Source organism: Vidua macroura, chromosome 24 (assembly GCF_024509145.1).
Source record: "Vidua macroura isolate BioBank_ID:100142 chromosome 24, ASM2450914v1, whole genome shotgun sequence".
Taxonomy (NCBI): Eukaryota; Metazoa; Chordata; class Aves; order Passeriformes; family Viduidae; genus Vidua; species Vidua macroura.
The window spans coordinates 6,373,418-6,398,479 of record NC_071594.1 but is presented as its reverse complement, the minus strand read 5'-3'; the positions used below and the strand labels follow the sequence as shown (position 1 = coordinate 6,398,479).

At 57.3% G+C, this 25,062-nt stretch overlaps 3 protein-coding genes across 9 annotated transcripts; 1 reads left to right on the top strand and 2 right to left on the bottom strand.

Annotated features, from left to right (window-relative positions):
• Window positions 1-115: 115 nt before the first annotated feature.
• DEF6 (DEF6 guanine nucleotide exchange factor) lies at window positions 116-12,175 on the bottom strand. The gene is made up of 11 exons (XM_053998275.1): window positions 11,415-12,175; window positions 7,550-7,690; window positions 5,965-6,150; window positions 4,353-4,580; window positions 4,127-4,273; window positions 3,856-3,964; window positions 3,476-3,774; window positions 2,897-3,063; window positions 2,495-2,693; window positions 2,013-2,103; window positions 116-1,779 (listed from the first exon to the last, which is right to left on the bottom strand). Exons 1-11 carry the CDS (start codon window positions 11,691-11,693, stop codon window positions 1,568-1,570), a joined length of 2,058 nt encoding a protein of 685 aa, XP_053854250.1. The 5' UTR covers window positions 11,694-12,175; the 3' UTR covers window positions 116-1,567.
• Window positions 12,176-12,326: 151 nt separating this feature from the next.
• Window positions 12,327-20,585, bottom strand: ZNF76 (zinc finger protein 76). 6 transcript variants are annotated; one of them, XM_053998063.1, is made up of 15 exons: window positions 20,532-20,585; window positions 19,495-19,663; window positions 18,244-18,324; window positions 17,835-17,912; window positions 17,468-17,673; window positions 16,818-16,895; window positions 16,346-16,462; window positions 16,031-16,106; window positions 15,620-15,745; window positions 15,326-15,505; window positions 14,862-15,095; window positions 14,399-14,532; window positions 13,527-13,679; window positions 13,325-13,438; window positions 12,327-13,002 (listed from the first exon to the last, which is right to left on the bottom strand). In XM_053998063.1, the coding sequence occupies exons 2-15, from the start codon at window positions 19,565-19,567 to the stop codon at window positions 12,898-12,900; spliced, it is 1,755 nt and encodes a 584-aa protein (XP_053854038.1). In that variant the 5' UTR covers window positions 19,568-19,663; window positions 20,532-20,585; the 3' UTR covers window positions 12,327-12,897. The 6 variants fall into 6 exon arrangements, with proteins under 6 accessions (XP_053854038.1, XP_053854040.1, XP_053854041.1 ...); XM_053998065.1 differs by lacking the exon at window positions 20,532-20,585 and adding an exon at window positions 20,468-20,508; XM_053998066.1 differs by lacking the exon at window positions 20,532-20,585 and adding an exon at window positions 20,318-20,453.
• Window positions 20,586-20,932: 347 nt separating this feature from the next.
• RPL10A (ribosomal protein L10a) lies at window positions 20,933-23,862 on the top strand. 2 transcript variants are annotated; one of them, XM_053998067.1, is made up of 6 exons: window positions 20,933-21,040; window positions 21,276-21,350; window positions 21,448-21,528; window positions 21,840-21,988; window positions 22,776-22,948; window positions 23,661-23,862. In XM_053998067.1, exons 1-6 carry the CDS (start codon window positions 21,036-21,038, stop codon window positions 23,829-23,831), a joined length of 654 nt encoding a protein of 217 aa, XP_053854042.1. In that variant the 5' UTR covers window positions 20,933-21,035; the 3' UTR covers window positions 23,832-23,862. The 2 variants fall into 2 exon arrangements, with proteins under 2 accessions (XP_053854042.1, XP_053854044.1); XM_053998069.1 differs by lacking the exons at window positions 20,933-21,040; window positions 21,276-21,350; window positions 21,448-21,528 and adding an exon at window positions 21,556-21,762.
• The last annotated feature ends 1,200 nt before the right edge of the window (window positions 23,863-25,062 follow it).

Below are 25,062 nucleotides of genomic sequence, written 5' to 3'. Positions count from 1 at the left end.
GCCGCCGCCGGGGAGCCTCGCGCCCGCGTCACCACGGCAACGGCCCCGCCCTCCCCGCGCCGTACCGCCCTCTGCCGGGAGCCGCCCGCACTGCGCCCCTCGGCGGGAGCGGGGCCTCATGGGAAGTGTAGGCGCTGCCTGTGGCGGACTCCGGGGGCGGAGCGGCCTGAGGGCCGCCCAATATGGCGGCGGCGCCGGGCCAGGGCAGTTTGCTCCGCGCCCGAGGGGCCCAGGCGGTGCCAGTGACCCCTTTCGCCCTCAGCAATTAGCACCGCGGTCCCCTCGCGTATCGATGGAAGACATGAGCTGGGAAGAGTGAGCTTCCCACAAAACCCGTGCAGAGTGGCGGGATCGTGTGTCCAAGTGGCGTGGCCAGGATGGTGCGGAGCAGGCAGGGACCCCACAAGGGGACAGGGCTCAGGGCCACGCCGCTGTGTCCCAGCGCAGGGGGAAGGGGGCAGAGGCGATGCATTTGACCTGCGGCCCTGCCCTGCCCGTGCCCCCGCTGTGCATCAGCGCGGCCGCCCGGGCCTGGGCCTGGGCCAGGGCCGCCCCACACCCGGGCACACTGAGCGCTTTGTCCCTTCGGCTACGGTGGAAAAAAACTGAGGGAGAGAAACACTGTGAGACCGCGGGCAGGACCGTTCGAGGCCCGGGAGGAAACAGATCGTAATCTTGCTAACATCTCTGAGTGCAGAGATGGAGTTAGTGCAGAGCTTGCTCCCCGGGGCCTGTTGCAGAGGCGACCCTGGCTCTATTCCCCAGGCTATAAACACCCCAAAGGCACAGCTGACTGGGACTATATTTATACAGAGGCGCTTGAAAAACTAACCTAAATAATGGTTATTGGGGCTTGTTTTCTTCTGTGTCCCTCTTGGCCCTCCACACACCAACCAAGAATCTGCTGGTGGGGCCACCTTTCACAGGTTGTGGCTGATTCCTTCCAAAGGGCTCTTTCACACACAAGAGGGGAAATCCAAACCCTGCCCTGCCAAGGAAAGAGGGCTGGTGCCTGCAGGGCCGCTAGTGTGTGGGGCTGGAGGTTTTGTGGCCAGTGGCTCCAAAAGCTTTATTGGTCATTAGTTTCTGCTAACTAAGTGACTCCAGTACTACCAACCACTGCCAGGGAACACAGTGGTAGCTGTAGTTAGGGACACCTGGCGTGGTGTGGGGGTGACAAGAAGGCCCTGCTTGGTCAGTCCAGGTGTCCTTGGCTGGTGACGAAGCCCCACACCCTGGAGCACAGTGAGTGATGCAGAAGGGTTGTTGTAGAAACCAAGAGGGAACTGCAGCCCTGGGCCACAGGGTCCCGACCCTTCAGCGGCTCTTGTTTAGTACAGTCCAGAGGAAAAGGTCCCACTGCCCTCACCCCAGCACTGGGCTGCCTGATCCTCCTGGCACGTGGTGGCTGCAGCCCTTCACTGATGGAAATGGGAGCACCTCTGCATGATGCAGTCCCCTGTAGGCTCTGTGCTGGTCCCCTTCCAGAGATGGCCACACTGACTGTCCACTTGGAGGGACAAGCTGAGCCCTGCCATTCCCAGCTGGGCTCTGCCATCCTGCTGGGCTAATTGGTGGGCTCTGTGGCCATGGTGTCCGCATCTGGAGATGGCAACACGCTGCTGTTCCCACCGTTGCTCACGTTTTCCTTGCTGTTTTCCCTCGTGGGGTCACTGCCTTTATCCTCCACCCTCTGCTTGAGTTTGAGGGAAGAATCTCTCCGTGACAGAAGGGGCTGGTAGCCAGCAAAGACTCCTCCACTCACGTTTGTTCGCTTGTCTGGGGGTGGACAGAAAAAGAGAATTGTTTACCTAGGGCCCAAACTGACTGTTCAGCCGAGGAAAAGGTTTGTGGAGTCCCTCCTTGCAGGAGGCATTGCGGTATCTTCTCTGAGAGTCCTTCCAGCCACTGGATGCCCCCAAAAAGGGAAAGATGGGAGGGGGTCTGGGCTCATGCCCCAGCATGGGGGAGGTCCAGGGAAGGGTGGTCAGCTGGGTCAGCTGGTCTCCTACCTCCTGGCCCGATGGGGTGCATCAGTCGGTTCATCTGGACGTTCCAGTGCTTGACGTTGGTGCTGGCCTGTCGCAGCTTCCGCTGGGCCGCCTGGCAGGGGACGGAGGAAAGGGGTGAGCTGCTGCCCCACTGGGACCATGGGCATGGGTTTCCCTTCCCTGAGTAAGCCTGGATTGGAGGTTCCCTCTGGGATGGAGACCCAGTTCACCCTCCTCTAGACCTTTTGCTCCCCCTCCAACCCTTCCCTCTTCACACACTCCTGGAGTCAACATCACTTTGGACAGCAGTGCTTTGTCCCCAGGGCAGGACACGCTTGTCCTGTCTCAGCCACTGCATCACGCCGTGCCTGCACATGGCACAGCTCAGAAACCCCCATGGCAGTTCCAGCCTGGTCCTCCCCGGTATGGAGGTGACTCTGGGAGGGATGGAAAGTCCCCTGGGTTCACCATGTGAGGAGATGTGGCACGGATGTGATGCTCACCATGACATCTTGGTCCACCCGCTGCCTGTTCACTCTCACTTCTTCCAGCTGCTTCTGCGCCTCTTCCAGACACTTGTTCTTGTTCTCCATCTCCTGCTTGAGGACTTGCTTCTCCCTCTGAGTTTTGATGATATATTCTTCTTGCTCCTCCTTCAGCTTCATCAGCTTTTTCAGCTTCTCCTCTTCCTCAGCCAGTAACCTGTCAATGAAGAGCAAGAGGTGAGGATGTCCCCCTGCCACTTCTTCCACCAGCTTTCCCCGTCCCAGCCTGCATACTGGGAACTCACCAGCACACCCCAGTACCCAGGAGCACTGAGCTGCCCTGGGGAGCACAGCCCCATGCCCAGCTGCTGCCCTGGGAGCAGGACTGCCCAACGAGGGGGAGGGATACCCTAGTCCTACCTGGCCTGAGCGTATCTCACAGCCTCCTCGTCCTGCCGTGCTTTCACCTCCTGCTGCAGGGCCTCCTGGAGCCTCTCCTGCATGTCCTCCAGCTCCAGGATGCGCTTGCGCTGCCGCTCTGCCTCTGCCTCCTTCAGGACCATCTCTGCCTGCATGGAGGCACGAGCCTGCGGCGGGGACAGGAGCCATCAGTGGGCCAGGCCACCACCAGCGTCCCCAGAACCCACTTAGGCCCACCAGGTGGAGCAGGCCAGAGCAGGGGCAGCCCATGGTGACAGGTCCAAAGCAAAGCTGTTTCCCTGCTCAGGAGACAGGCTGTGTCATTTGGAGCCAGTGCTGGCTCTGAGGTCAGAAATGGGCTCCCTGTCCAGCCTGGCACCAGCATTTGCCTCTCACTGTCCCCCAGCTAAAGCCCTTTGAGGCAGGTTGTCCTCATCTCCTGCTCAAAGGGATCTCAGAGCCCAGAGGTGATGGGTGGCAGCAGCACTGTACATCCGAACCCCTGGGCTGCCCCAGCCAAGGGAAGGAGAAGGAAGCACCCACCCCGTGAGCACCACAGCCCATGTGGGATGCACCCACCTGCTCAGCCTCCCGCAGCTGGATCTCCAGGGTTCTCTGCATCTCCTCATGCTGCTGCCTCCGCCGCTGCTCCTCCTCCTGCAGCAGGATCTCTGCCTGCCTCTGGGCCTCCTTGAGCAGCTCCAGCTCCTGCAGCTTCCTCTCCTTTTCCTCCTGCAGCTGTTTGAGCCGTTGTGTCTCCTCCTCCTTGGCCGCTTTGCGCTGCTCCCGCTGCTCCCTCTGCTCTCGGCGCTTCTGCTTCAGGTCCTTGTGCAGGGACTTCTTTCCCTCTGCCTGCAGCCGGATGGCGGTCTGGATGGCTGGAGAGGGAGGGCACGGTCAGTGGGGACATGCAGGGGGCATGGGGGAAGCTGGGGAAGGGGCGTGGGGTGGGCACGGACCGAGCGTCCACTCCTGGCGCTGCCGGGTGTCCGAGGCGCTCATCTCGTAGGTGCGGGACAAGGTCTTCACACAGAACATGCACCTCTTCCCATCCCTGTCTGGCAGCACCTGCAGGGAGAGGAGACAGCACAGCGTTACCCCCCGTACCCCACCTCATCCCCCCACCTTCAGCCACAGGACTGGTTCTCCCATGCTCATGGATGTGAAATTGTGTGTTCCAGGGGTCTGAACAGTCTGCTGTCCCCAGGCTGAGCGTGGCCCGGGCTGTACCTCCACGCAGCAGTGCTTGTCCAACGTGATGCTCCCCTTCTTCTCCTTCCGTTCCTCGCTCATGTAGTAGGACAGGACACTGGGCTTCAGCATGAACCACCGCTCCGACCAGTTCCTCCTCAGCTGGCCCTTCTTCCAGAGGTAGCCCTGCACCCAAGAGACACGGAGATCAAAACGGGGTGGGAGCAGGACGGGGCTTGTGCCCCAGAATATGTGGGCTCCTTGCCTGTTTGAGCACGTCCTCGATGACCTCCTGGTACACCTCCTCCACAGCCATGCTGATGGCCTCCTGCTCGATGCCTCTCAGGAACCGCCCCGAGTTCACCATGTCCAGGAACTGCCAGACCGTGAGCCCGCCCTGCCCCTGCGGCTCCTGGGACAGGTAATCATCCAGCTCGCAGGAGTTCAGCTCCACGTTCATGGCTGTGCAGATCTTCTTCAGCAGATACTCCACCTGTGGGGAGGAGGACACTCAGTGACAGTGTCTGTCTGGGGGCAGGGCTGTCCCCACCCTATCAACCCATTTTGGAGAGCGCAAGGCCACATCTCTCTCCAGCCTGGAGATCCCAGAGGGATGACCCTTTGTGATGGTTGAGGCATCCCAGGCAGCAGGCTGGCTCAGGAGGCTGGAACTGGGTTAGAGTTTGAGCTCTACCAAGAGGTTTTTCCTTTTAACCCCAAGGCTGGGATGTTTTGGCTAGTTTGTCTGCAGACTAAAAAAAACTCTGTAGCAGTCAAGAGCCTGAAGGAGTACAGGCCAGCACTGCTGAACACCATTCAGGACTGATGTCTCAAAGCCACCATTGAGCTCGGCACCACTTCTTCCCAAAAATCACTGGGGAGGAGCAGGGGGACAGGTCCCTATGGAGAGGAGCGTCATTTTAAAACTGCAAATAAAAAGAGTCAAGGGTTGACATGGTGTGGGGAAGACTTACTCCAGCTCAAGTTTTGCTACCAGCTCTCCTCTGCCCACAATCTGGGGACGGAGACCAGTGGGTGACTGCAGGAGGCCACACAGGAAGGTGACACACAGCAGAACACCCAGCTGGATTTTTTATGTCATTTAATTGTGCAAAAGACAAGAACTGAATGCCGGTGCTCAGGATGATTCAGTTTTTCATGGTCTGGGGAACAGGAAACACCTCTCCCAGGGCACAGGAAGTGCGGTCGCCCTCCTACATCTGCGCAGCACGGTGCTTCTTGCCTTTTTTCTCCTCTTTTTTTCTTTCCTTTTTTTTTTTTTTAATGTTGACTTTTCTGCTGATCTCAGGAGGTTGATGGGGTAGAAGGCAACAGCAGCCATGTTCCTTCTGCTGAGGCCACTCCTGGCTTCTGCACGTGTGCATTCTCCCCAGATCTGCCCCCCTCCTCATGGGAGTTTAATCTGACCCCAGAGAAAGGGAGAACCTTCCCCTCTAAATGCTGTGGAATTTGGAGATTACTGCGAGGCTTTTCTTTGGCTGGCACCTCACCCTTAAACACTCTTCACGCTGGGCAGGGGCTGAGCACTGTGTGGCAGTGGCCACGGAGAGGGACAGCCAGGTCTGCTCTGCCACTGCCCTCTAGGCAGGAGAAGCTGGAGCACTTTGGAGGGGTCTCCCCTCTAAAGTCCCCCTCTTCTCCCTGGGCAGTGGAGGTGGCTGTGGGCACAGCGGGGGTGTCCAGGGCAGACAGGTCCCTTGTCCCACCCCCAGCCTCCCCTCTCTCATCCCCTGGAACACCACATCTTGCAGGATGCAGTGGGACGTGCCAGGAAGCGATAGTGTCACCCACAGATGGGGCTCTGCCAGCACATGGAGCCCTGGGAGGACAGGACTGGCCAGAGAGGCAGGTCCTACCTCATCTGGCACCATGACGAGAGGGTATTTGTCTTCAGACAGAAAGTTGAAGAGACACCAGAGCTTGAAAGCATCCTGGTGGGATACAACACTATTCCCATTCCGGTCGGGTTTGTAGTTCTTCTTCGCCGTCAGGGTCCAGCAGAGCTCATCGAAGTTTTCTTTGACAAAAGCGCCTTCCTCCACCTGCAGGCAGGAGTCAGGGGTGAGTGGGGAGCTGAAGAGCTACGGAGGGGAGTTCTGGGGGAGGAAGTGCTGGAGAGAAGAATCCCTCACTCCTAAAATCTGTCCAATGAGAAGCATGGGGTGATTGGCAGCACCAGCAGGAACCCTGGGGTGCAGCACAGGCAGGATGATGTGGAGCTGCAATCCCCAGTGCCTCCATGATTTGGGGTTTCTTGTTATCCCATTCAACCACAAAGAGGAGCTGAGGAGTGAAGGGAAGTGCTGGCCCAAGGGCAGCCAGCAGGAATGGTGACTCCACCAGCCTCATCCCTGCTGCTGTTCTTTGTGTCCTGGTACCATGAGCTGCCCAGGCAGCACGTTTGGTGCAGATGGGTCAACTGTGATGGGGATCAGAGGAGCTCTGGCTGTCCCTGGGTTCTCTATCCCAGCTGTGTGAGCACAGGAGCAAACTGTGGCCTGTAGCAGCAAAGCTGGAGGAAAAACTTCAGGTGGCAAAAGCTAAAAGCTTCTCTTACTAGGAAAACCCACTTCCCCCTTTCCAGGCTGCCTCTGGGATTCTATTAGCCATGGTGAAACCAGAAGGGGTGGGTTTAAAAATCACCTCCCAAAGAACCATGTGGGTAACTGGAAGGATTTTGGCCACTCTGTGATGGAGAGATTGGGCTGGGCTGGCCTTGGGCAGCTCCTGCTCTGGGGTGGGGAAGGCTTTGCCCTTGCTTGCTGCAGACCAGATCCCTGCAGCCAAGATCAGCATTGCTGGACCAGGCTGGGCAGCTGCTGACCAGCTCTGGGCAAGGCAAAGATGGGCACAGGAATGGGGACAGGCACAGGGACAAGAACATCAGGAGAGGCAGGGGAGTGAAGGGTTACTGCACCCAGCTCCAGCCCCTTTCTGTGAGCACACAGTGGAAGAAAGCTGTCAGTAATTCTTCCTTTCCTCACATGCCTGGAAGAAACAGCACCCACAGACCAACCTCTGGCTGTGCCAGACGAAGGTGTCTTTGAACCACAGAAGAAAAGGGAGAAAGCCCCTGCCCACCCCAACTCTGCTCCTGCTTGCAGCTCGCCCTCCTCCCTCTCCTCTTTACCAAATGAGGTCACACCTCAAAGGTGAGGATAAAAGGAGCTGATTTGTCTCTCTGAGCCCTTCAGGAAATGTGGGCAGAGATGTTGCTCCGTCCAGAGCCGTGACGTAAAGGGATGACTTCATCCTTGCCAGGGAGACACTGAGTATTAAACATTTCTCTCATTTCGGCATTCGCCTGAGCAGTCCCCATCTCTCTGCACCCTCCTTCCACCCACCAAGGAATGTGATTTCCAAGAGCTAAGGGGAGCTCCCAGGATCCTCAGTGTTCTCATGTGAGGAACAGCAGGTCTGGGGGGTGACCAAGGAGCTCACCTTGTCCAGGATGTACTTGTTGAGGTAGGGCATGTAGCCCTGGCTGGACACTGGCCCGTCATCGTCATCGCGGAAATGCTCTTCCAGTGCCACGGGGTCGTGGGGAATGCACAGCACCGTGTACAGGTTGTGAGACAGCACCTGGCCAAGCACAAGGGGTGGTGAGAAGGTGAACAACCTCCAGCCCTGCCCCAGCACAACCCCAAGGTGCCACCCCCTCACTCACCCCCCCGGGATCTGTGCCCTGCATGGCATCACCTCCCGGCAGCCGCAGCATCCAGTCAAGGTTTGGGTTTGGCATAATTTCCAAATGTAAACTTTAGAGAATCATTTAGAAACAGGCACAAATCGAGGATTTTCCCACATCAGTTTCTTTTCTTGGCACATGAGGAACTTCTTTCTTGAAAGGGTTGTTTCAAACCTCCCAGAGCAAACAGGACTCGCTCTGATCTAGAAAAGCTGATAAGCCACCCCAAGCTATGTATTTGGCACAACCACAGCCCAGCCTGGCAGCACCCACTGTCTGCTGGGGACACACAAAGATGGAAACATGAAAATAGGAAAGACTGCTGAGAAACTAAGCAAAGATTTTGTCTGGAGTGGAAGTAGACAATGGAGATCTGGAGACACACCATCCCCAGAAACACTCAGCAAGGTTTGCCAACAGCCTGCTTTGTTCAAATCCCCCCAAATAAAGCATATTTACAAGCTCATGGATTTCCCATGTGCTGGAAAGCCTGGAGCAAGGCTGCCCATGAGCACCACCAGCATCTCTAGCTTGTGATGCTGGGCAGGTGGTGCTCTCCTTGCCTTTACATCCCAGAAGCAAGAGATGTCCTAGACTGACACCTCGCCACTGCACCAGGACCTGCCAATGCAGCTTGCCAAGGGCACAAGAGAGGGGCTGGAGGAGATGGAACAGCATCCCTACTCCTCTGTGCAGGGCTGGAAATTTCCTCCCAGCAGCAGAGGAGCTGCCTGAGGCCATGATGGCTGCTGCAGCTGGAGACAGTTCTTGCTCAACCAGATTTTCATTCTCTTTTCCAGCTTCTGGACCAATGGGATCAGCAGGACTCCACCCAGTGCTCACACAACAGGGCTGTAGCCCCAAGCACTGCTGCTACACTGTGCCTTTTGGGGCTCAGTGCAGCCCCAGGGTCCACACAGTGGTGGAAAGGCCTGGGAATATCACAGACATCCTCCAGGATGGCAACAAGTCCATCAGGACGAATTCAAAGTTTGAGAATTGTATCCCATTCTGTGTTTCCAACATGGGCCCTTATCTCCATCCTTCACCCCTCCTCCCAGAGCACCCCTAAAAAGCCCTGTGAGGTCTCACTTGTGACCCCGTCCGTGGGGGATGCCCTGAGCCCCTCCACCCATCCTGGCACCTTGTGACCCAAAGCCCCTCCTGTCGCAGGGCTGTCACTGACAAATGGGGAGGAAAGCCCTGGCCTGGTCAATGGTGGCATGGCTGGAGATAGGAGAGGTGAGAAACCCTTGCAGGCTCTGAAACAGCGACAGGAGGAGGAGAATAACAGCAGGGGAAAGGGATGCTAGGAAAGCAGTTTGCTGGTACAACCTTTCCCCTGTGGCATGCAGGGGATGGCCGGAGGGCAGGGGTCTGCCTGACTCCTCCTAGTGCCCTGGATTCCTCTGAGCAGCAGCCTTGTTTCTGTTCTCCACCCTCTCCCACCGCTGTCACACCCATCACCCATGAGCAGAGGTGCCCAAAAGCACCAGGGCAGTGCTCGGTATTTCCAGCCACGCATGGCCACCCTGAGGGACCACACCCCATCCCGCATCCACAGCCCTTCCAGCCCGGCCAGGGAGGGGGATGCAACGGCACTGAGAGCACAAACGCTTCCCAAGAGCAGGGCTGGTGGCGTGCCTGTGCTGGGAGCAAAACTACCCGACCTCTCTGTGCGCGCAGCACCCGACCGCAAGCTGTCCTTCCTTCCTGTGCACACACACACCTACACTCCCAGCGGCATCTGCACGCGCCTGCCTGCGCAGAAGTGCCCCTGCGAGGAGCCCAACAGCTTCCCACAGCTGCGTCTTCACGCTGGAAACCCCGAGACGTTCACAGAACCGCCCGGAGCCCCCGCTCTGCCAGGACGCTCCCAGCCAGCTCTGGGGCTGGCTCCGTCCTCTAGGTGCAAGCCCCGTGTCTCTCCCACCCCTGTTCAAGACCCTTCATGCAGCAACACGCCTGGGTGAGGGAGCAGAGCACAGCCCAGCTCAGGGCTCAGCAGCCCTGGACGGGTTTGGAGAGGGCTCAGTGGCTTTAACACCGACCCTGGATTCCTTCTCCCTGAACCGCGGCTGGCCTGTGTAGGCTGGGGCAAACTCGAGTGTTTTTGTGGGTGGAAACAAGCTCTCCTTGGCCTGGAGACAGTGGGAAAGTCATCCAGAGCCGAGCTGTGCTGTTCAATGACCTGCCGCCAACCCATTCCGTCACTGAAGGCGCGTGGGAGAACATCCCTTCCCCTCTCAAGTGTCCCCCTGGGTAAAGTCACTTCGGAGGTGCCATCCCCAGCCTCACCACAGCCCCTACACCACGGTTTGCAGACCCTGCATGAACTGTCCATGAAACTGCCCATTAAAATCAGAGTTTCTGTGGCCTCAGCATTGCCACTGGTGATAAAGATCTCCCAAGACAAGCACGGCTGGTGCTTTTGGGTCCACCCCATGCCTGGGCCAGGCTCTGGACCCAGAGCAGGGAACACAGCAGCCCCTCTCAGGGATTAGCAAAGTGAATTAAGCTCTGGCCTACTTTAGGATTTTCCTTAATTCCTTCAGCTATTTCTACAGTTTTAGCAGGTGAGCGTGGCTCGCAGGGCACATGCCACGAGTTCTGGGGGGCAGCCGAAGGCTCTCAGCCGCAAAGGCTGAGCAGGAAGAATCTGCCTCCCGCTGCTTCTCCCCCAGCTCCCTGCAAACAAAACTCCTACTTCTGGGGCAAAACACACTCCCCTCCCAAAGACCAGCACCTTCCCTGCAGTCTGTCCTGGGGAAGCCCTATAAAATAAAGAGAATGGAGGAAAAGGGGGTCTTTTTGCAGTGGTTCAAAATGGTCTCGCAGAGTGGCAGCAGCTGCCATGTCCTGATGCAATACCTCCCTGTGCTCAGCATGTTCCTGCTCAGGTCTCTTCTCTCATCCAGACCCTGGTACCAACCAGCATTTCCAACCCCAGTGCCAGCCTAAGAACCAAAACGGATGAAAAAAACACATTCCCACCGTATGCAAAGGTTAAAAAATAAATTATTCTCAGAGCCAAGGGGCTCCCTGGTGAGTTCTATCAACCCTGGCCTGGGGGCAGACAAAAAGGTTTTTAAAGCTGGTTTGATGAAGGGCTGAGAGCATGAGCCCTCTGAAAGCCGCTACGAGTGGGGAGAGGGGAGAGCGGAGAGTTTTTTAAAGTGCTGTGTTACTTCTAGCCACACCACTGAGGAGTTTTTGTTAAAAAACAACCTGTCCCTACCTCACGACCCACTGGCTCAGCGAGGAGAAACACAGGTGCTCCGGCAAGCAAGAAAACGTAAACAGAGTTTGGGCTCTTAGTTGGCCATAAAAAGCACAAGAAACGGATGACTAAAATTTAGATTTCTTATCATTTTCACCTAGAAAACACATCTGAGCATGAATTCCCCCCCACCCATTCTTTTTAAAGGGAGATGCCACAGAGCCTGGGAACTTCACCAGAACCAGCGTGGAGGCAACAACAAGATCTTATAGATCTCAATATTTGACAGTTTCTCCGTGGAAACCCGCGGGGATGCAAAGCAGCCCCGGGCTCGCTCCGCCGCTCGCTGCCCACCCTCCCTCCGTGCGCCGGGGCCGCCGGAGCTCCGGGGGACTCACTTTGAGCTGGGATTTGGAGACCTTGCCGCTCTTCTCCACGTCCAGGGCGGTGAAGGCGTACCAGATGGACTTGAGCAGCTCGGCTCGCAGGTCCATGGCTGGCGGCGGCGGCGGCGGCTCTGCCGAGCCCGCGGATCCGGTTCCTGGAGCCGCCCGGGCGGGCGGGACGTGGGGCGGGAGCGCCGCCTGCTCGGGGCGCCCCGGGAACCCCCGGGCCCCATCGCCGCTCCCCGCACGGCCGGGGCTCACCGACCCTCTGCTGAGCTCGGCCCAGAGCATCAAAAGGTCCGTCGTAATTTGCGTTTTGGGGAGAGAAATCCCCGCCCTGGCTCAAGCAGCAGCTTTCCCTCGCAGCGAGAGCGCTGCCTTCGGAAGGGATCGGTCTCACCAGGAGAGCACAGACTCAGCCTGTGGCATCCTCTCGGGCTGTGCCCGTTCCGTGCCCGCGGAAACATCTTTCTCTACAAACTCCTCTGGGATGTCCAAAACACGACCCACACGACTGCCGGGAGCCTGCGCCAGGCTCAGGTTTACAGCTGGACTCGAGGGTCTCAAAGGTCTTCTCCAGCTCTGCCCACCCAGCACCCAGGGCAGTGAAGGGACTGAAGGCACCTGTAGGGGCAGGACACCAGCCCAGGTCTCTCTCCCCAGCTCAGGGGAGGATATAGGATGTGTTCACAGACACAGTTCCCTAAATCTAGGCTTGCAGGGGTCCCTGGAAGAGCCAAGGCCTGATGTGAGATTTCAGGGACACGTCTTACCCCTCCAAGCCACATGCTGAGGGCTCAGAGGGTACAGCTCACCCTGTGAAATTGAATTTGTCAATTCCACAAATCTCCTCAATGTCCTTAATTCTTACAGCTGCTGAACACCACCATCCACCCTCTCTCCCACCAAAGAGAAGAGGGGTCCTTTTAAAAAACAAATTTTAAATTTGTTTTTATTTCAACTCAGCATTTACATCCAGATCTAGCTCAGCTCCTGGCAAGTGCTGGCTGCTCTGCTCCACAGCCAAGGAATCTGCCATGGAAGCCCTGCTTGAAAAGGAAGTGTGACAAAGAGATGGGAGAACTGCTGTTGGAACCATCCCAGTGCTGGCTCCAGTGGCAGGAACTGCTCACCCTCCATACCGAGCTCAGGACAGCCTGGGCTTGCTCTGATGGGCCTTTATTGCTTCTGTGCATGTGCTGCCCACTTGCCCCTGAGCTGGAGGGGTGGGCAAGAAAGGAAAATTGTTGGACCATTCCTTAAGGGAGAAGGCAGGAAGTGCCCCTGAAGAGAGGGCTGCTGCTCAGAGCCCAGGAGCAGGCAGCAGCCCAGTGTATCTGCCCTCCCTCCCCTTAGACAGGCCACCCCAGCAGCCTGTGCTGCCCCAGCTGCCCCAGGGCACACGCTGGCACTGGCTCAGACACTGTCCCTGCCCTGCCACCCTGCACATGGCAGGCTGGGCTGCCACTCCCCTGCCCCAGCTGCTCCGCTGGCCTCAGCTCCCCTTCTCAGGCAGGGCTGTGCCAGGTGGCACTGGCTCGTAGTGGATCACTGCTGTGGCCATGCTGAGAGCTTCCTCCAGGCTCTGCTGCTCTTCCAGCTGGGGGAGGGAATGGGGAGAGAGAGAGAGAGAGTGCTGAACCCCCAAAAGGCAGCTCAGGGTGGCTCCCAGCAGGACAGAGGGGTGACACAGGTGGGTGACACAGGTGTGAAGCAGAAGGGCAGACATGGCCAAGATGCAGAAGGGCTGTTTACAAGGGAGCATTCTGCAATCCCAGCAGGATGTCCCTGTTATCCTCTGCACACAGGGCATCTGGGAATTAAGGAGCAAGCCCCCTGGGCAAGCAGCGATGCAGCAGGGCCAGAGGGCAGGCAGTGAGTGGTCAGGAGTGAAGGGGACAGTGGCAAGAGCCATGTGGTACCTGCACAGCAATGTGGGTGCCGTGGGAGGTGGCCAGCAATGCCACCTGCTGATGACAGAGCGGGGCGACGTCCGACTCCCCTGACACCACTGCCCCAGAAGCGACTATGGTCACCTGGGAAAAGTTCATTAATCATGTTTTAAAAAGAAGTGCAGCTCTCTTCTAGCAGAGGAAGCAGGGACGCTCCCAGCTTTGTCTGTACCTCCTGTGCCTCGGTGCCATCAGTGCTGGCCACAGTCAGGGCCCCAGTGTCACCACCTGCCAGCCCTCCCTCGGGCACGGCGAGGACCCCGCTGTGCGTCACCACGCCGATGGCACTGCCCAGGGCCTGCAGCTCCTCCTGAGACAGACTGACCTGGGGATGACAGCAGAGGCTCAGAGAGTCTTAGGCAACTCTTGACTTTAGCAATGCATGGGTCTGGGTAAGGAGGAAACAGACTCTGCAAGACTCAAGGCAGAGAACTCCAAGGACTTTGCCCAGTGCCATAGATAAAATTGACAACAGAGAACTCAGAGCTTGGGTCTTCAGCCGTCCCCCTTCCACCACATCTCCCCTTCCCATTCAGCCTTTTGTCTCAAGCCTCGATGGGGACAGTTTTGTGCATTGCAGCAGCAGGAGCATCTGAGGCTAAGAGGAAACAGGTCACTGGTGGCAGCTGTTTCCCTTGTCCCGTGCCACAGGAGGAAGTTTTTTCCAGTCAGCACAGGGGCAGCTGGTGGAGGGAAGTACAAGAAAAGTACTGCTGTATACAAGTGATGACAAAACATCTCCAAATCCAGCCTGGGTCAGCAGAGCTGGGGAGCTGCAGGGAGGCAAGGGCTGCCAGTCACCACAAAAACACCCAGAAACCCCATCAGCAAGGGGGGGCAGCGGGACCAGAGACCCCCCAAACCAACACTGCAGCAGTGGGTGAGGCTGTAGGAGGGAGCCCTCAGGGCAGGAAGAGACCAGGAAGCTCCAAGGCCTGAAAAAAATGCTGGAAAAAGACCCTGCAAAGAACACCGTGGCTGAGTAGAGGCTGAATCTCACTCCAGATAACAACTGACATGCTGGAGGCTTGTCTGTGTCCATACCTGCTCTGTCCCATCCTGAGAGATAAGTGAGATTTGTGTAGGCACAGAATCTTCTTCTTCATCTTCCTCCATCTCTGACAGGAAAGCAATATGCTGACTCGTCAGTGGAGAGCCTCTGTCAGCAGCTGCAGCAGCTGGATCAGAGAAGGGGAAGAGCAGCATTACCAGGGTGTGAATGCACGTGCCTGGATCTGGACCTGCCTGTGGTCTCAAGGGCTAGCACAGAAGAGCACAAGACCATGATGACACCAGCCCAGTGCTGGCCTGGGAAGAAGGACCTTTACCTCTCCCTGTACCACAGAACGGGCAGGGGCCTGTTCCCAACCTGTGACTTACAGCAAGGACCTTCCAACAGATCTGGCTTCGATGGGGAGGCACGTACTTGGGTCTGAGAGGGCCGTGTCTGCTCTCGCTGTCACCTCCCTCCCCTTTGCCACACCTTGATGGGGGAGTGGCTACTCACCCTCCAGCTGCTGCTGCTCGTAGAGGGCCTGCTCGCTCTCCTCGGTGGCCTCCAGCTCGCCGTGGCTGCTGCGCTTGTGCATGGCCAGCGTGGAGGTCTGGCGGTAGGTCTTGCCACAGCTGCTGCACGTGTAGGGCTTGCAGTGCGTGTGCACCACGTGGTGCTTGTACAGGCTGGAGTATTCTGTGAAGCGCTTCCCACAGCCCGGCACGGTGCACAGGTATGGCTTCTCTCCTAGGGCAGAGGCCACAGAGCTGAGCTTCACCTTCCTCATGCTCTGGAGAGGGATTCCCCACCAGAGCAAATAGCTGGAGACAGACTGCTGGAACAATAATCAGTCCAATGAAGCAATTCCCACTATTTCCTCCAACTCCCTGGCCACTCCCAGATCCACCCCTGCGACTTTCAGCCTGGAAATGCCCATTCCAGCCCCACCAATCTCCCTGCTGCTGGCTGCCTCCTACCTGTGTGGATTCTCATGTGGTTCTTGTAGTTGGTGGCGCTGGTGAAGCCCCTGCCACAGCCAGGCTCTGCACACATGTAGGGCCGCTCGCCCGTGTGCGTCCGGATGTGAACCTTGCGGATGTTGGACGTGGTAAAGGAGCGCCCACAGCCCACGAAGGGGCACTTGAAGGGACGTTCACCTGCATGGACAGAGCGCTGTGGGTGAGACCTGCCACCATGCAGCCACCTGGAGTGCCTGGAGATCTTTCCTGGGCTGTTCCCTGTGCAGTTCTTCCCCCGCATCTGCTGCTCACCTGTGTGCGTGCGGATGTGTTTCTGCAGGTCCCCGGAGGTTTTGAAGGCTTTGCTACACATGTCTTCTGGACACTTGTAGGGTTTCTCACCTGTGTGTGTTCTCACATGGCTCTTCAGACCATACCCTGTCCAGGACAGAGACCACAACTAAGAAGGAAACACCATGACAAGCTGAGTACCACCCCTCAGTCCATGTACTTGAGTGTCTGTGTTGTGTCCGCAAAGCTTGGAAGGGAAGAAATAACCAACCCCAAAACCACTTCCAACCTTGCTTCCACCATTATCTGCCCACAATCAGTGAAGTCCCAGCAGGCTCCCGTGCTGTGATTCCCTTCCTTTAGATGCTCTAGATATTGTGCTCTACCGAGTTAGACAGAAAATGAAATCTGCACCAAGCAGAAATTTGTTACCTGTAGCAAATGCTTTCCCACAGCTTGGGAAGTCACACGTGTATGGGCGGTCACCTGTGTGAGCACGTTCATGTACCTGGGAAGAAAGAACAGGTCCCTAAAATGAAATCCATGGGAAGGAAGAAGGAAAACTGTGGAAAAATGCTGGTGGAGAGAATTTGAAGTTCCCTGTGGGATTTCACCTTGGCCCATTGACACATCTGGGTCACTTGGGGAGCTCAGCACATAACTCAGCTGCACACAATGGGGCATTCTGCTCTGGCAGTGTTACCTGGGACTGGTCTGGCCTGCACGCTGCCACGTCACCTGCTTTACCTTGAGGTGGTGGGCAGTGGTGTAGAGGCGGCCACAGCCTTTGTACCCACAGCGGAAAGCTCTGCTGCCGACCTGCTGCCCCTTCCTGTGGCTTTGCACCTCCTCCTCCTGCAAATCCTGCTGGGACAAGGACTGGAATCAATCCAGCAAGCCAGCACAGCTTCACCAAGCCCACACAAATATTTCCCTCCTTGCCATACATATGCAGTCCTGCAGTTATCTTCTAAAAACATGTTCCTACAAAACAGCTTGTACCCACACGGTGAAGCCCAGGTGACAGGGCTCTAGGAACCTGCATTTCCCCCTCCCACCCCCCAGCTCACTGGGGGTTCTCAGACACAAAACTCCCTTTGTCAGCTCATTTGAGATACATGCAGTTAGTATTTGCTAACTCGGCAGAGAAGCCACAACATTTTTATAATTACTGGCAAAGAGGAGTTTGGCCTAGTTCCAGTCACTGAAAAATTCAGACCTGGGAAGAGATGTTGCTGGAGTCTTTACTCTTCACATGGCAGGTGTCTGTCACTCCCTCCCCTTCCTCATCAGACCCCTGTGAGTGAAGAAGCACAGGCACTGTTTGTGTGTCCCTGCACAGCGTGGAGCAGGAAGGCAGTGACAGCCACAGTGCCACCCCACCCTTCCCCAGAGAGCAGGGGCTGGGCCTGCCACAGCAGGAAGGTCTGTGCCCAGCTCAGCACTGCCAGCACACAGCCCCTGCTCCACAGCCCTATGGAGGTGGGAGACAAAGGCAGTACTGGGATGTGGAGGAGGGGCACTGCAGTGACAGCACATCAGGGTCTGAAGCTGCTTTGGTTTTGAGGCCTTCGTCACCATGGGGACAGTGGCCATGGCTTAGCCACTGCTGGCACACCAAAGGCTGTTATCACAGCAGCTCTCCTCCCTTCCCAAACCTGAGCCTGCAGCAGGTTAAGGGAGGCAGGCCCAGCACCCCACGGGACCAAACAGCCCCGTCCTGTGTCCCCAGCTGCCAGGCACCCCTCAGCAGTGGCTCTCCCACTGGAGCCCTGTCCAGTTGCTTTCCCAAAGCTGGCACTGCTGACAGACAGATGCACACGAGCACTGCTGAAGGGAGGGCACAAACTCAGGCCAAGAGATGCTCACCTTCCTGCCACCCTGCTGCAATGCATTCATGGTGTCCACATCAAAGCCATCGTCCTCCTCCTCCTCCCCAGCCAACTCCTGGAGCCCAGTTTCTGTCTGCACTTCCAGGATGGTGCTGCCAGGTGCCACGATGACAGGACGGTGGATGTAGGCAGTGGAGCCATCCTCTAGCTGGACAGCCTGGAATGTGCCAGGCTCATAACTCTCTGCAAGAGGAAACATTCAGGTAAAGAGCTGAAAAAAACTCAGCTGAAAAAAAGCTCATTGTGAGGCAGAAATAAAGAGCTTCATCTCCCCAGCCTTGGAAATCTGAGACATTTCAGCAGCTTCTCCCCAGCTGCCAAGGAAAGAGCAGGGAGTGCTTTACCTTTAGCTGTGCTGTGTATGAAGGCCATGCTGCCATCCTCCAGCACCACTGGCTGCCCATCTTCAAAAGCCACAGCCTCTAAAAGAAAAGAGAAACATCCACACACCTTCCTGGAGGACTCAGCATGGGGAATGCTTGTGGAGAGCCCACAGGTGAAATGACACTTAAACATTTGTCTCCACCTCCACCAAATTCACCTTCTCATCAGATTGCTAAAGACTTTGCAAGCAATGTCCTTGTTTACTCAGCCTCAAAACCACAAGAAAGAAAACCCCAACAGAAACCTTATGCTCACATGGACTTCTGAGAGCTGGAACTGACAGAGGAGCCCAAATGCTGGAGCACTGAGAGCTGCAGCCACACCGACAGTGTCCTTCCAAACAGAAAGAGGGCAATGTGTGTTCCTCACCTTTCTGAACTGTCACCTGATGCACATAAGCTGTGGTCCCATCTTCAAGTTCAATGACTTGCCCTTCAATCAGCTTTTCACCTGGAACAGTTAAAGCATACCATCAGCTGCTGAGCCCAGTCCCTCTGCCCCACAGTGCCACAAAAGGGAGAAATTGTCACTTCTAGGCTGTTAGGGATCAGCTTTCCCCCACAGAGACACTTCACTTCCCAAAAATGCTGGAATTGCCCTTGTCTGGACAGGGCACATGACAAAGACCCTCAGGCATCACTTGTTGAGGAGCTGCCCCTCACAGCTCCTCGTGCCAAGGAGCAGCAGGACAAAGCATACAGAGAAAGCAATTACACTTGTGTTGGAAGAAAAGATCAACTGGGTGTGCTGAGCAGCATCAGCAAGTGCTGGGAGATTTATCTACTACTTTGGCAGAGGAACAACTGTTAGGAAGCAATTACAGCACCTAAAGGGGCCTAAAGTGCTGCCAGTGTTGGGCTGTAGAGGCTCAACTCTGCCAAAGCCTGGCTCTGTGCAAACCTGGAAGCATGGCTTAGTTACCCAAAGATTTGGTGCAGAGAGGAGATTGCTCCATCCCACTGAACGTGGAGAATCCAGGCTGGTTTCACCTGGAGCACAAGGTTTGAGAGGGGGGTCACACAACCTGGTGGTTCCAAGGCAGTCCAGCTGCACACGTGTAACAAACTTTGCAGTGAGTTTGCACAGAAAATAAAGCAGGAGAGCAACCCCCAGGACATGGAGCTGCACAACTCCTCCATCCTGTTCTGCAGGCTGGCAAACAGCGTGCTCCTCTTCCTGGGAGCAGTGGGTGGTGGAGAAAGGGGCACCTCAGCAACACCAGAGGAAGGGCAGGTGTGGAATTTGGCACCTCTTTGAGCATGAAAAGCACTGCTGTGCACGCCAGTGATGCAAAACCACCTGCTCAGCCCAGGGGAAGTTTTGGTGGAGCAGAGCCCTGCAGGCCACAGCACCAGCTCCCTGTCCACAGCAACCCTGGTCTGAACAGCACCTTTATTTTCTACAGCAACAGCTCTCCCATCTCCACAGCTTCATTTCCAAACCAGAGGCGTGTTTGATTCGTATTTTATTTCACATCAGACTTCAGTGCAAATCCAACAGTCACCAGCTGCCCCTGCGAAGTGGCAGCTCCCAGGCCGTGAGGGGCACTTCTGGTGAGTCTGACTCCCATTTCAGAGCCTGCAGGAGCCTCTCAGCCCTGACAGCCCGAGGCTCTGTTACCTCTGGCAGCCTGCTGCAGGTAGGTCGTGGTGCCATCCCCAAGGGTCGCTGCTGGCAGCCCCAGGCTCTCCATCCTGCCCCGACTCCCCGCACATGGATCCTGCCTGGGAGCACTGGGGCCCAGAGCCAGGGGCCTGTGGGACACGGGGTCGTCGTCTTTGCTGCGAGCCTTAAGTAAAAAGAACAATTCCATTTCAATTTCTGCCCTTAGCTTCTCCTCCTCCTTTAATCTCTCCGCACTAGGAAAGGCTTGAATGGCCTCAGAAGACTTTTGAGGTTATAAAGGATTAAAATGGACAATGCTGCATCCTTCCCACACTAAAGGCAGGCAGGGATAAGAATCTATTCCACAGCCAAATATGAAATAAAGCTTATCACGCCAGTGAACTCTCAGACTCTTCTTAGAGACGGTACAAATGGTCACATTCGAGCCCTTCCCGTCCTCCAAATGATCTGCAGGGTTTCCAGGTACTTTAAATCCTGGTCCTACAGGCTGAGCACGTCCTGTGCTGCAGGAGGCAGGGGTAGGGTGATGAGCTTTATTCCTCCTTCTCTCCTCCCTTTCCTGACTTAATTCCCAGCCTTCCGAGGGACAGAATTTCAGGCTCTAAGCAAATGATGCTGAAGCCTCCACACCCCCGCAAGAACGTTTCGCTGAAGGGACTCCCTGCTGATGGGTTATCTTTCAAAGGCGCTACAGCGCGTCCTTCCTGAGCCACCTCAGACAGCCAAATCTCCGATCGCTTCACGTCCAGGAACGAGGCAAACCGCCCCGTCCGCGCCCGCCGCCGCTCGGCGCCGCCTCGCCCCGCGCTCCCCGCACCCGGCGGAGGCTCCTGGGCGCTGCCCCGGGGCTGCTGCGGCGGCCCTCGCACCGCCGTCCCCCCGAGAGAACCGTGGCACGGGGGGGGCAGCGGGGAGGGCAGGGCCCGGGGGCGGCGGGGGACACGGGGGGCTCCCCCCAGCGCGGTACCCGGGGGCTGAGGCGGCTCCGGGCCCGGCCGCCATGGCCGCCCCCCCCCATCCCCCACACCGACCTGAGCTACCCGCCGGGCCCGGGTCCGCCGCCGGCCCGGCGTGCACCGCGCCCGGCCCCGCCCACCCCGCCCAGCGGCGGCGCTCCCTCCCTCCCTCCCGCCCGCCATACAGGTTCCGGGGCGGCCCGCGCCGGGCCGCGCGCGCCGCCCAGCGGCCGGTGCGCGGGGGGGGCGCAGCCGGCGGCGCGTGCGCGGTGCCAACACTGAAGGCGCAAGGCGCCGCTTCCCGCCGCCCGCGCCCGGCCTGAACCGGCAGCTCCTGGGATACGCTGTGAAGCGAGGCAGGAACTCCTGTCCTGGTGGTCCGAGACAGAGGGCAAAGAGGTCCCGGGTGTTTATTTAACAAGGAAGGAGACGCGGCCGGGCGGCCGGGGAGGGGCCCGGTGCCGCTCCCCGCCGCTCGCAATATGGCGCCGCGCGGCGCGCTCGAGTCTCGCGAGATCTCGCCGCTATTTATACCTCGCCGGAGGCACTTCCGCCCCTTCGGTCCGAGCAGCCGCAGCCATGAGGTGGGTACGGCTCAGCGTCCGCTCCGCGCCATCCGCCGCCATCCGCCCCATCCGCCGCCATCCGCCCCATCCGCCGCCATCCGCGCCCGGCGCGGGTCGCGGGGCCGTCCGGGCGGCCGGCGAGGCGCGATCCTCGGAGTCGATGGCGGGGGGAACGCGCGGGTACCGGGGCGGGCTCGAGGCCGCGTCCCGGGCAGGGCCGGCCCTGAGCCCGCGCTGCCGTTTCCCCCCGCAGCAGCAAAGTGTCCCGGGACACCCTGTACGAGGCGGTGAAGGAGGTGCTGCACGGCAGCCGTGCCAAGAAGCGCAAGTAAGAGCCGCGGACGCGGCGGGACCGTGCGTGTCACCCCCGGCCTCGGCCTTCCCCCCTCCGTGCCCGGCCAGGCCTCACCCGCTGCCTCCCGCAGGTTCGTGGAGACGGTGGAGCTGCAGATCAGCCTCAAGAACTATGACCCGCAGAAGGACAAGCGGTTCTCCGGTACCGTCAGGTTCGCCATCCTCTCGCTCCTACCCAGCCTTCGGCCCTGCCCGGTCCCGCTCGGGGCCGCTGCCGGAGCCGAACCGCTTGGGGAGTCCGGCGCGCCCCGGCCCAGTGGGGGCGGCCGGACGGACCCTCACCCTGGGTCTTAAAACATGAGGGGAGGTGCGGCAGCCCCCGGGCTGTCCCCACCGGCCTGCTGGGGACGGCAGGTGAGCGGCTGTGCAGGATGCCCCGTGCTGCGGTAAGGTGTCTCCGTGCTGGCTCCGTGGACACGCGGGTGCTGCTGGCCGGTCGCTGACTCGGACCTTCCTTCCCCAGGTTGAAGTCGACGCCACGGCCCAAATTCTCGGTCTGTCTGCTGGGGGACCAGCAGCACTGCGATGAGGCCAAAGCAGTCGACATTCCTCACATGGACATAGAAGCTCTGAAGAAGCTCAACAAAAATAAGAAGCTGGTGAAGAAGCTGGGTGAGTGTCCATAAGGCTTTTCCCTGTGCTCAGATTTCCATGCCGTGGTTAGTTGCAGAGCTGAAAAGCTGAGCAGAGTCAGCCCCAGTACCAAAATCTGCCCAAAAACTCTTCAGAAAAGCTGCCAGGCTGTTTGCAGTTGCAGGTTTGACAGGTCAGTACTGCAGGAACGGGGCTGGTTGTCCAAGGAAAGGAGAGACACAGAAAATGTCCCTGTCAACAGTTTCACCCTTTGCTGTGTCCCTCAATCTCCTGGTCGGGGAGCTGGAGGGCAGCAAAAGCTGAGAAATGCTAGAGGTGCTTTAGACCTGCAGTTCTTGTGTGAACAGAATGAAATGCACTCATTTCCTTTTGGTTGGAGAGAAAATCCTTCCCTTCCTGAGAACTCCAGAGTCCCTCTTGTGCATTCCTCAGGCAGACAGGAGCTTGCCCCTCAGTCCCTAACGGGCCGTGGCACTACTGCTGTTAGGTGATTGTTGGCCAAGCCTCTCCTAGATGGATCCTCTGCCTCATTCGTCCTGGTGTGCACAGGCTGTTGCAGAGCTTGGAGTTCAGTGTCACCTGGGGCTCAGCAAAGGACAGTTCCTTCAGGGAACAGGATTTGGAGTCAGTGTGTTGAGTGGGGCTGGGGCTTGGCTGCTGTGACAGTCGTTCCTCAGAGATTGTTGGCAAAACCAGCTCCAGTTCTGGTGGGACCCTGGGAGTTGCATGTTCTCAGCTGAGTCCCTCCTGGGAGCTCGGTGTGGGAGCAGAGCCCATCCTTAGCCCTCTGCTTGTCTCCTTGCAGCTAAGAAGTACGATGCCTTCCTGGCCTCGGAGTCCTTGATCAAGCAAATTCCTCGAATCCTGGGCCCGGGCCTCAACAAAGCTGGGAAATTCCCTTCTCTGCTCACCCACAACGAGAACCTGGTGGCCAAGGTGGATGAGGTCAAGTCGACCATCAAGTTTCAGATGAAGAAGGTAAAGCACGGCTTCAGTTGTGTGCCTGGGGGTTGTTCTGTGTCTCTGCCATCTCTGGGTTGGGCTGTAGGTGTCCCTCGAGTGTTCTGAGGCTGTGGCTGGTTCCCTCCAGCAAGGGGAGATGGTACCTGGAGTGTTCCCTGGCCAGCCAGAAAGGAGGAGTAATTTAACTGTGGTTGATGGATCTCGGAGCAGATGATGAGGGGAGGATTGGATGCTTCAGTGCCGAGCACAATCCCGTGCAATTAATGCTGCTCCCAGCACGTGGGTGCTGCTCATGGGGTGGGACCTGGCCAGGCGTGTCCCTGGGGGGCTGAGCATGAGTGGGGCTTTGCTGAGGGTGAATTTGGGACTTGACTCTGTCCAAGTGAACTTGGGAGCAGCTCTCTGGGGATCCTGGGGGCACATCTGAGAGGCCACAGCAGATGTGAGGCTTTGCAAATGCTTGAGCATTTAGAATAGCTGAGCTAATGATGTCCTGACACTTGGCCTGTTGGCTCACTCATAAATCCTTCTGCCTCCAGCCTGTGGGAGCATTGACTTCCAGGCTGCTCTGAGAGGAGGCCTGGCCTCTGCCACAGTGCAGGGAGGGCTGGGGGCTGGCCCCAGAGGCAGAAAGTGAAGCTGGTGTGAGCACGTCCAGACCACGGGACAGCCCAACGCCCCGACGAGTGGGTCAGCCTGTGAAAGCTGTACCTGTGTCTGTCCCCAGGTGCTCTGTCTGGCTGTGGCTGTGGGTCACGTGAAGATGACAGAGGACGAGCTCGTCTACAACATCCACCTGGCCATCAACTTCCTGGTGTCCCTGCTGAAGAAGAACTGGCAGAACGTGCGAGCTCTGTACATCAAGAGCACCATGGGGAAACCCCAGCGCCTCTACTAAGGGGGGCAGCAATAAACTCTGCAGACACCCACGGCTGAGTGTGGTTCTGTTCCTCCAGAGCTCCTTGGGGAGGGTTTGCCAAAGAACTGCTCCCTTCCTCCTGAGGAAAGCTCAGATGCTGTGTTGAGTTGGGAGAGAGCTGAATCCAAGTGGGATGTTGGAGCTTTTGAGGGAAGGAGCCTCATCCTTCCCACATTCAGAGGGAGAGGGAAGGACTCCACTCCCCTAGAGCAGAGGTGTCCCAGCAGGTGCAGGTTCAGCAGTGGGGCTGTGGCCCCCAGATCCCCCTGTGTCCCCTTTACCTGGTGCAGAGCTCACCTGAGTCCTGTGCAGAGCCCAGCCCTGTCTGGAAGGGCTGGTGAGGGGCAGCAGAAGGGTTTAAATGCCCCTCACAGCCCACACCTGCCCAGGTGCAGCTCCTGCACCATTGCCTTTAAGTCCAGGGGTGCTGAAGGACAGAGCTGCAGCCCAGCAAGGGGGCTGGGGCTGAGGTAGAGGGTGTTTCCCATCCCCTCTTCCCTCTGAGCCAGTCTGTCTAACTCCGTGTTCTCAGCTAAAAATGAAATTTGTTGCATTTAAATAATGTGCGTAAATAAATACATTGTGCAGGGACTGGAGAGCTTAGGGAAGGGCAGTGTTCAAGCTTCTGGGGGGAGAAAAAATACTTTGGGCCCTGGAAAAGCTTGTCAGCATCTGAGGGAACAAAACAATGAAAATAGCTCTGGATCCTGCTGTTAGAAACCTTTAAAATAAGCATCAGAGCCAGTTTTTGAAAGATCAACACAACACCAAGAAATTCCATTTAATAATTAAAAAAAGACAATACAAAATGCAAACATTTCTTTTTACAAAGTTCAAATAACAAATTTTTTTTCTTTTAATCAAGTGCAAATAACTTCATGAACTACATCTTGCTCATCACTTTTAATAGTTTCTGCTGGAGATGGCAATCCTGGCCCGCTGCAAAAGGCAGATATAAATACTCCATGGAAAAAAAAAAAAAAAACCAAAAAACCCCAACAACCCTTAATTTTTCTTGACTGCTTCAAAACCTTAATCCCCGAGGTGGCTGATGTGGGTTTCAGCCTTTCAAACCCATTCTGAGAGGGGTGGGTGAGGAGTGGGGCTGGGCTGCTGTGGGGTGGGTGGCTCCAGGGCTCCTGTGGAATTCTGGGGGCTTTTTTGAGCTATTTGGTGAAAGGAGAAGGGGGAAGCACCATTTGCAGGTGCC

Coding starts and splice junctions, on each gene's coding strand:
- DEF6 (XM_053998275.1), bottom strand. CDS start 11,693: ATGCTCTGGGCCGAGCTCAGCAGAGGGTCGGTGAGCCCCGGCCGTGCG. Junction 7,691..11,414: donor TCTCCAAATCCCAGCTCAAA/GTGAGTCCCCCG, acceptor GTGCTTGGCCAG/GTGCTGTCTCACAACCTGTA. Junction 4,581..5,964: donor TCGTCATGGTGCCAGATGAG/GTAGGACCTGCC, acceptor TCCTCCCCACAG/GTGGAGTATCTGCTGAAGAA.
- RPL10A (XM_053998067.1), top strand. Junction 21,351..21,447: donor AGCCGTGCCAAGAAGCGCAA/GTAAGAGCCGCG, acceptor TGCCTCCCGCAG/GTTCGTGGAGACGGTGGAGC. Junction 21,989..22,775: donor GAAGCTGGTGAAGAAGCTGG/GTGAGTGTCCAT, acceptor GTCTCCTTGCAG/CTAAGAAGTACGATGCCTTC.
- ZNF76 (XM_053998061.1), bottom strand. CDS start 19,687: ATGGAATTGTTCTTTTTACTTAAGGCTCGCAGCAAAGACGACGACCCC. Junction 16,463..16,817: donor CCAGCAACATCTCTTCCCAG/GTCTGAATTTTT, acceptor TTGTCCCAGCAG/GATTTGCAGGAGGAGGAGGT. Junction 16,107..16,345: donor CCACTGCCCACCACCTCAAG/GTAAAGCAGGTG, acceptor CTTTCTTCCCAG/GTACATGAACGTGCTCACAC.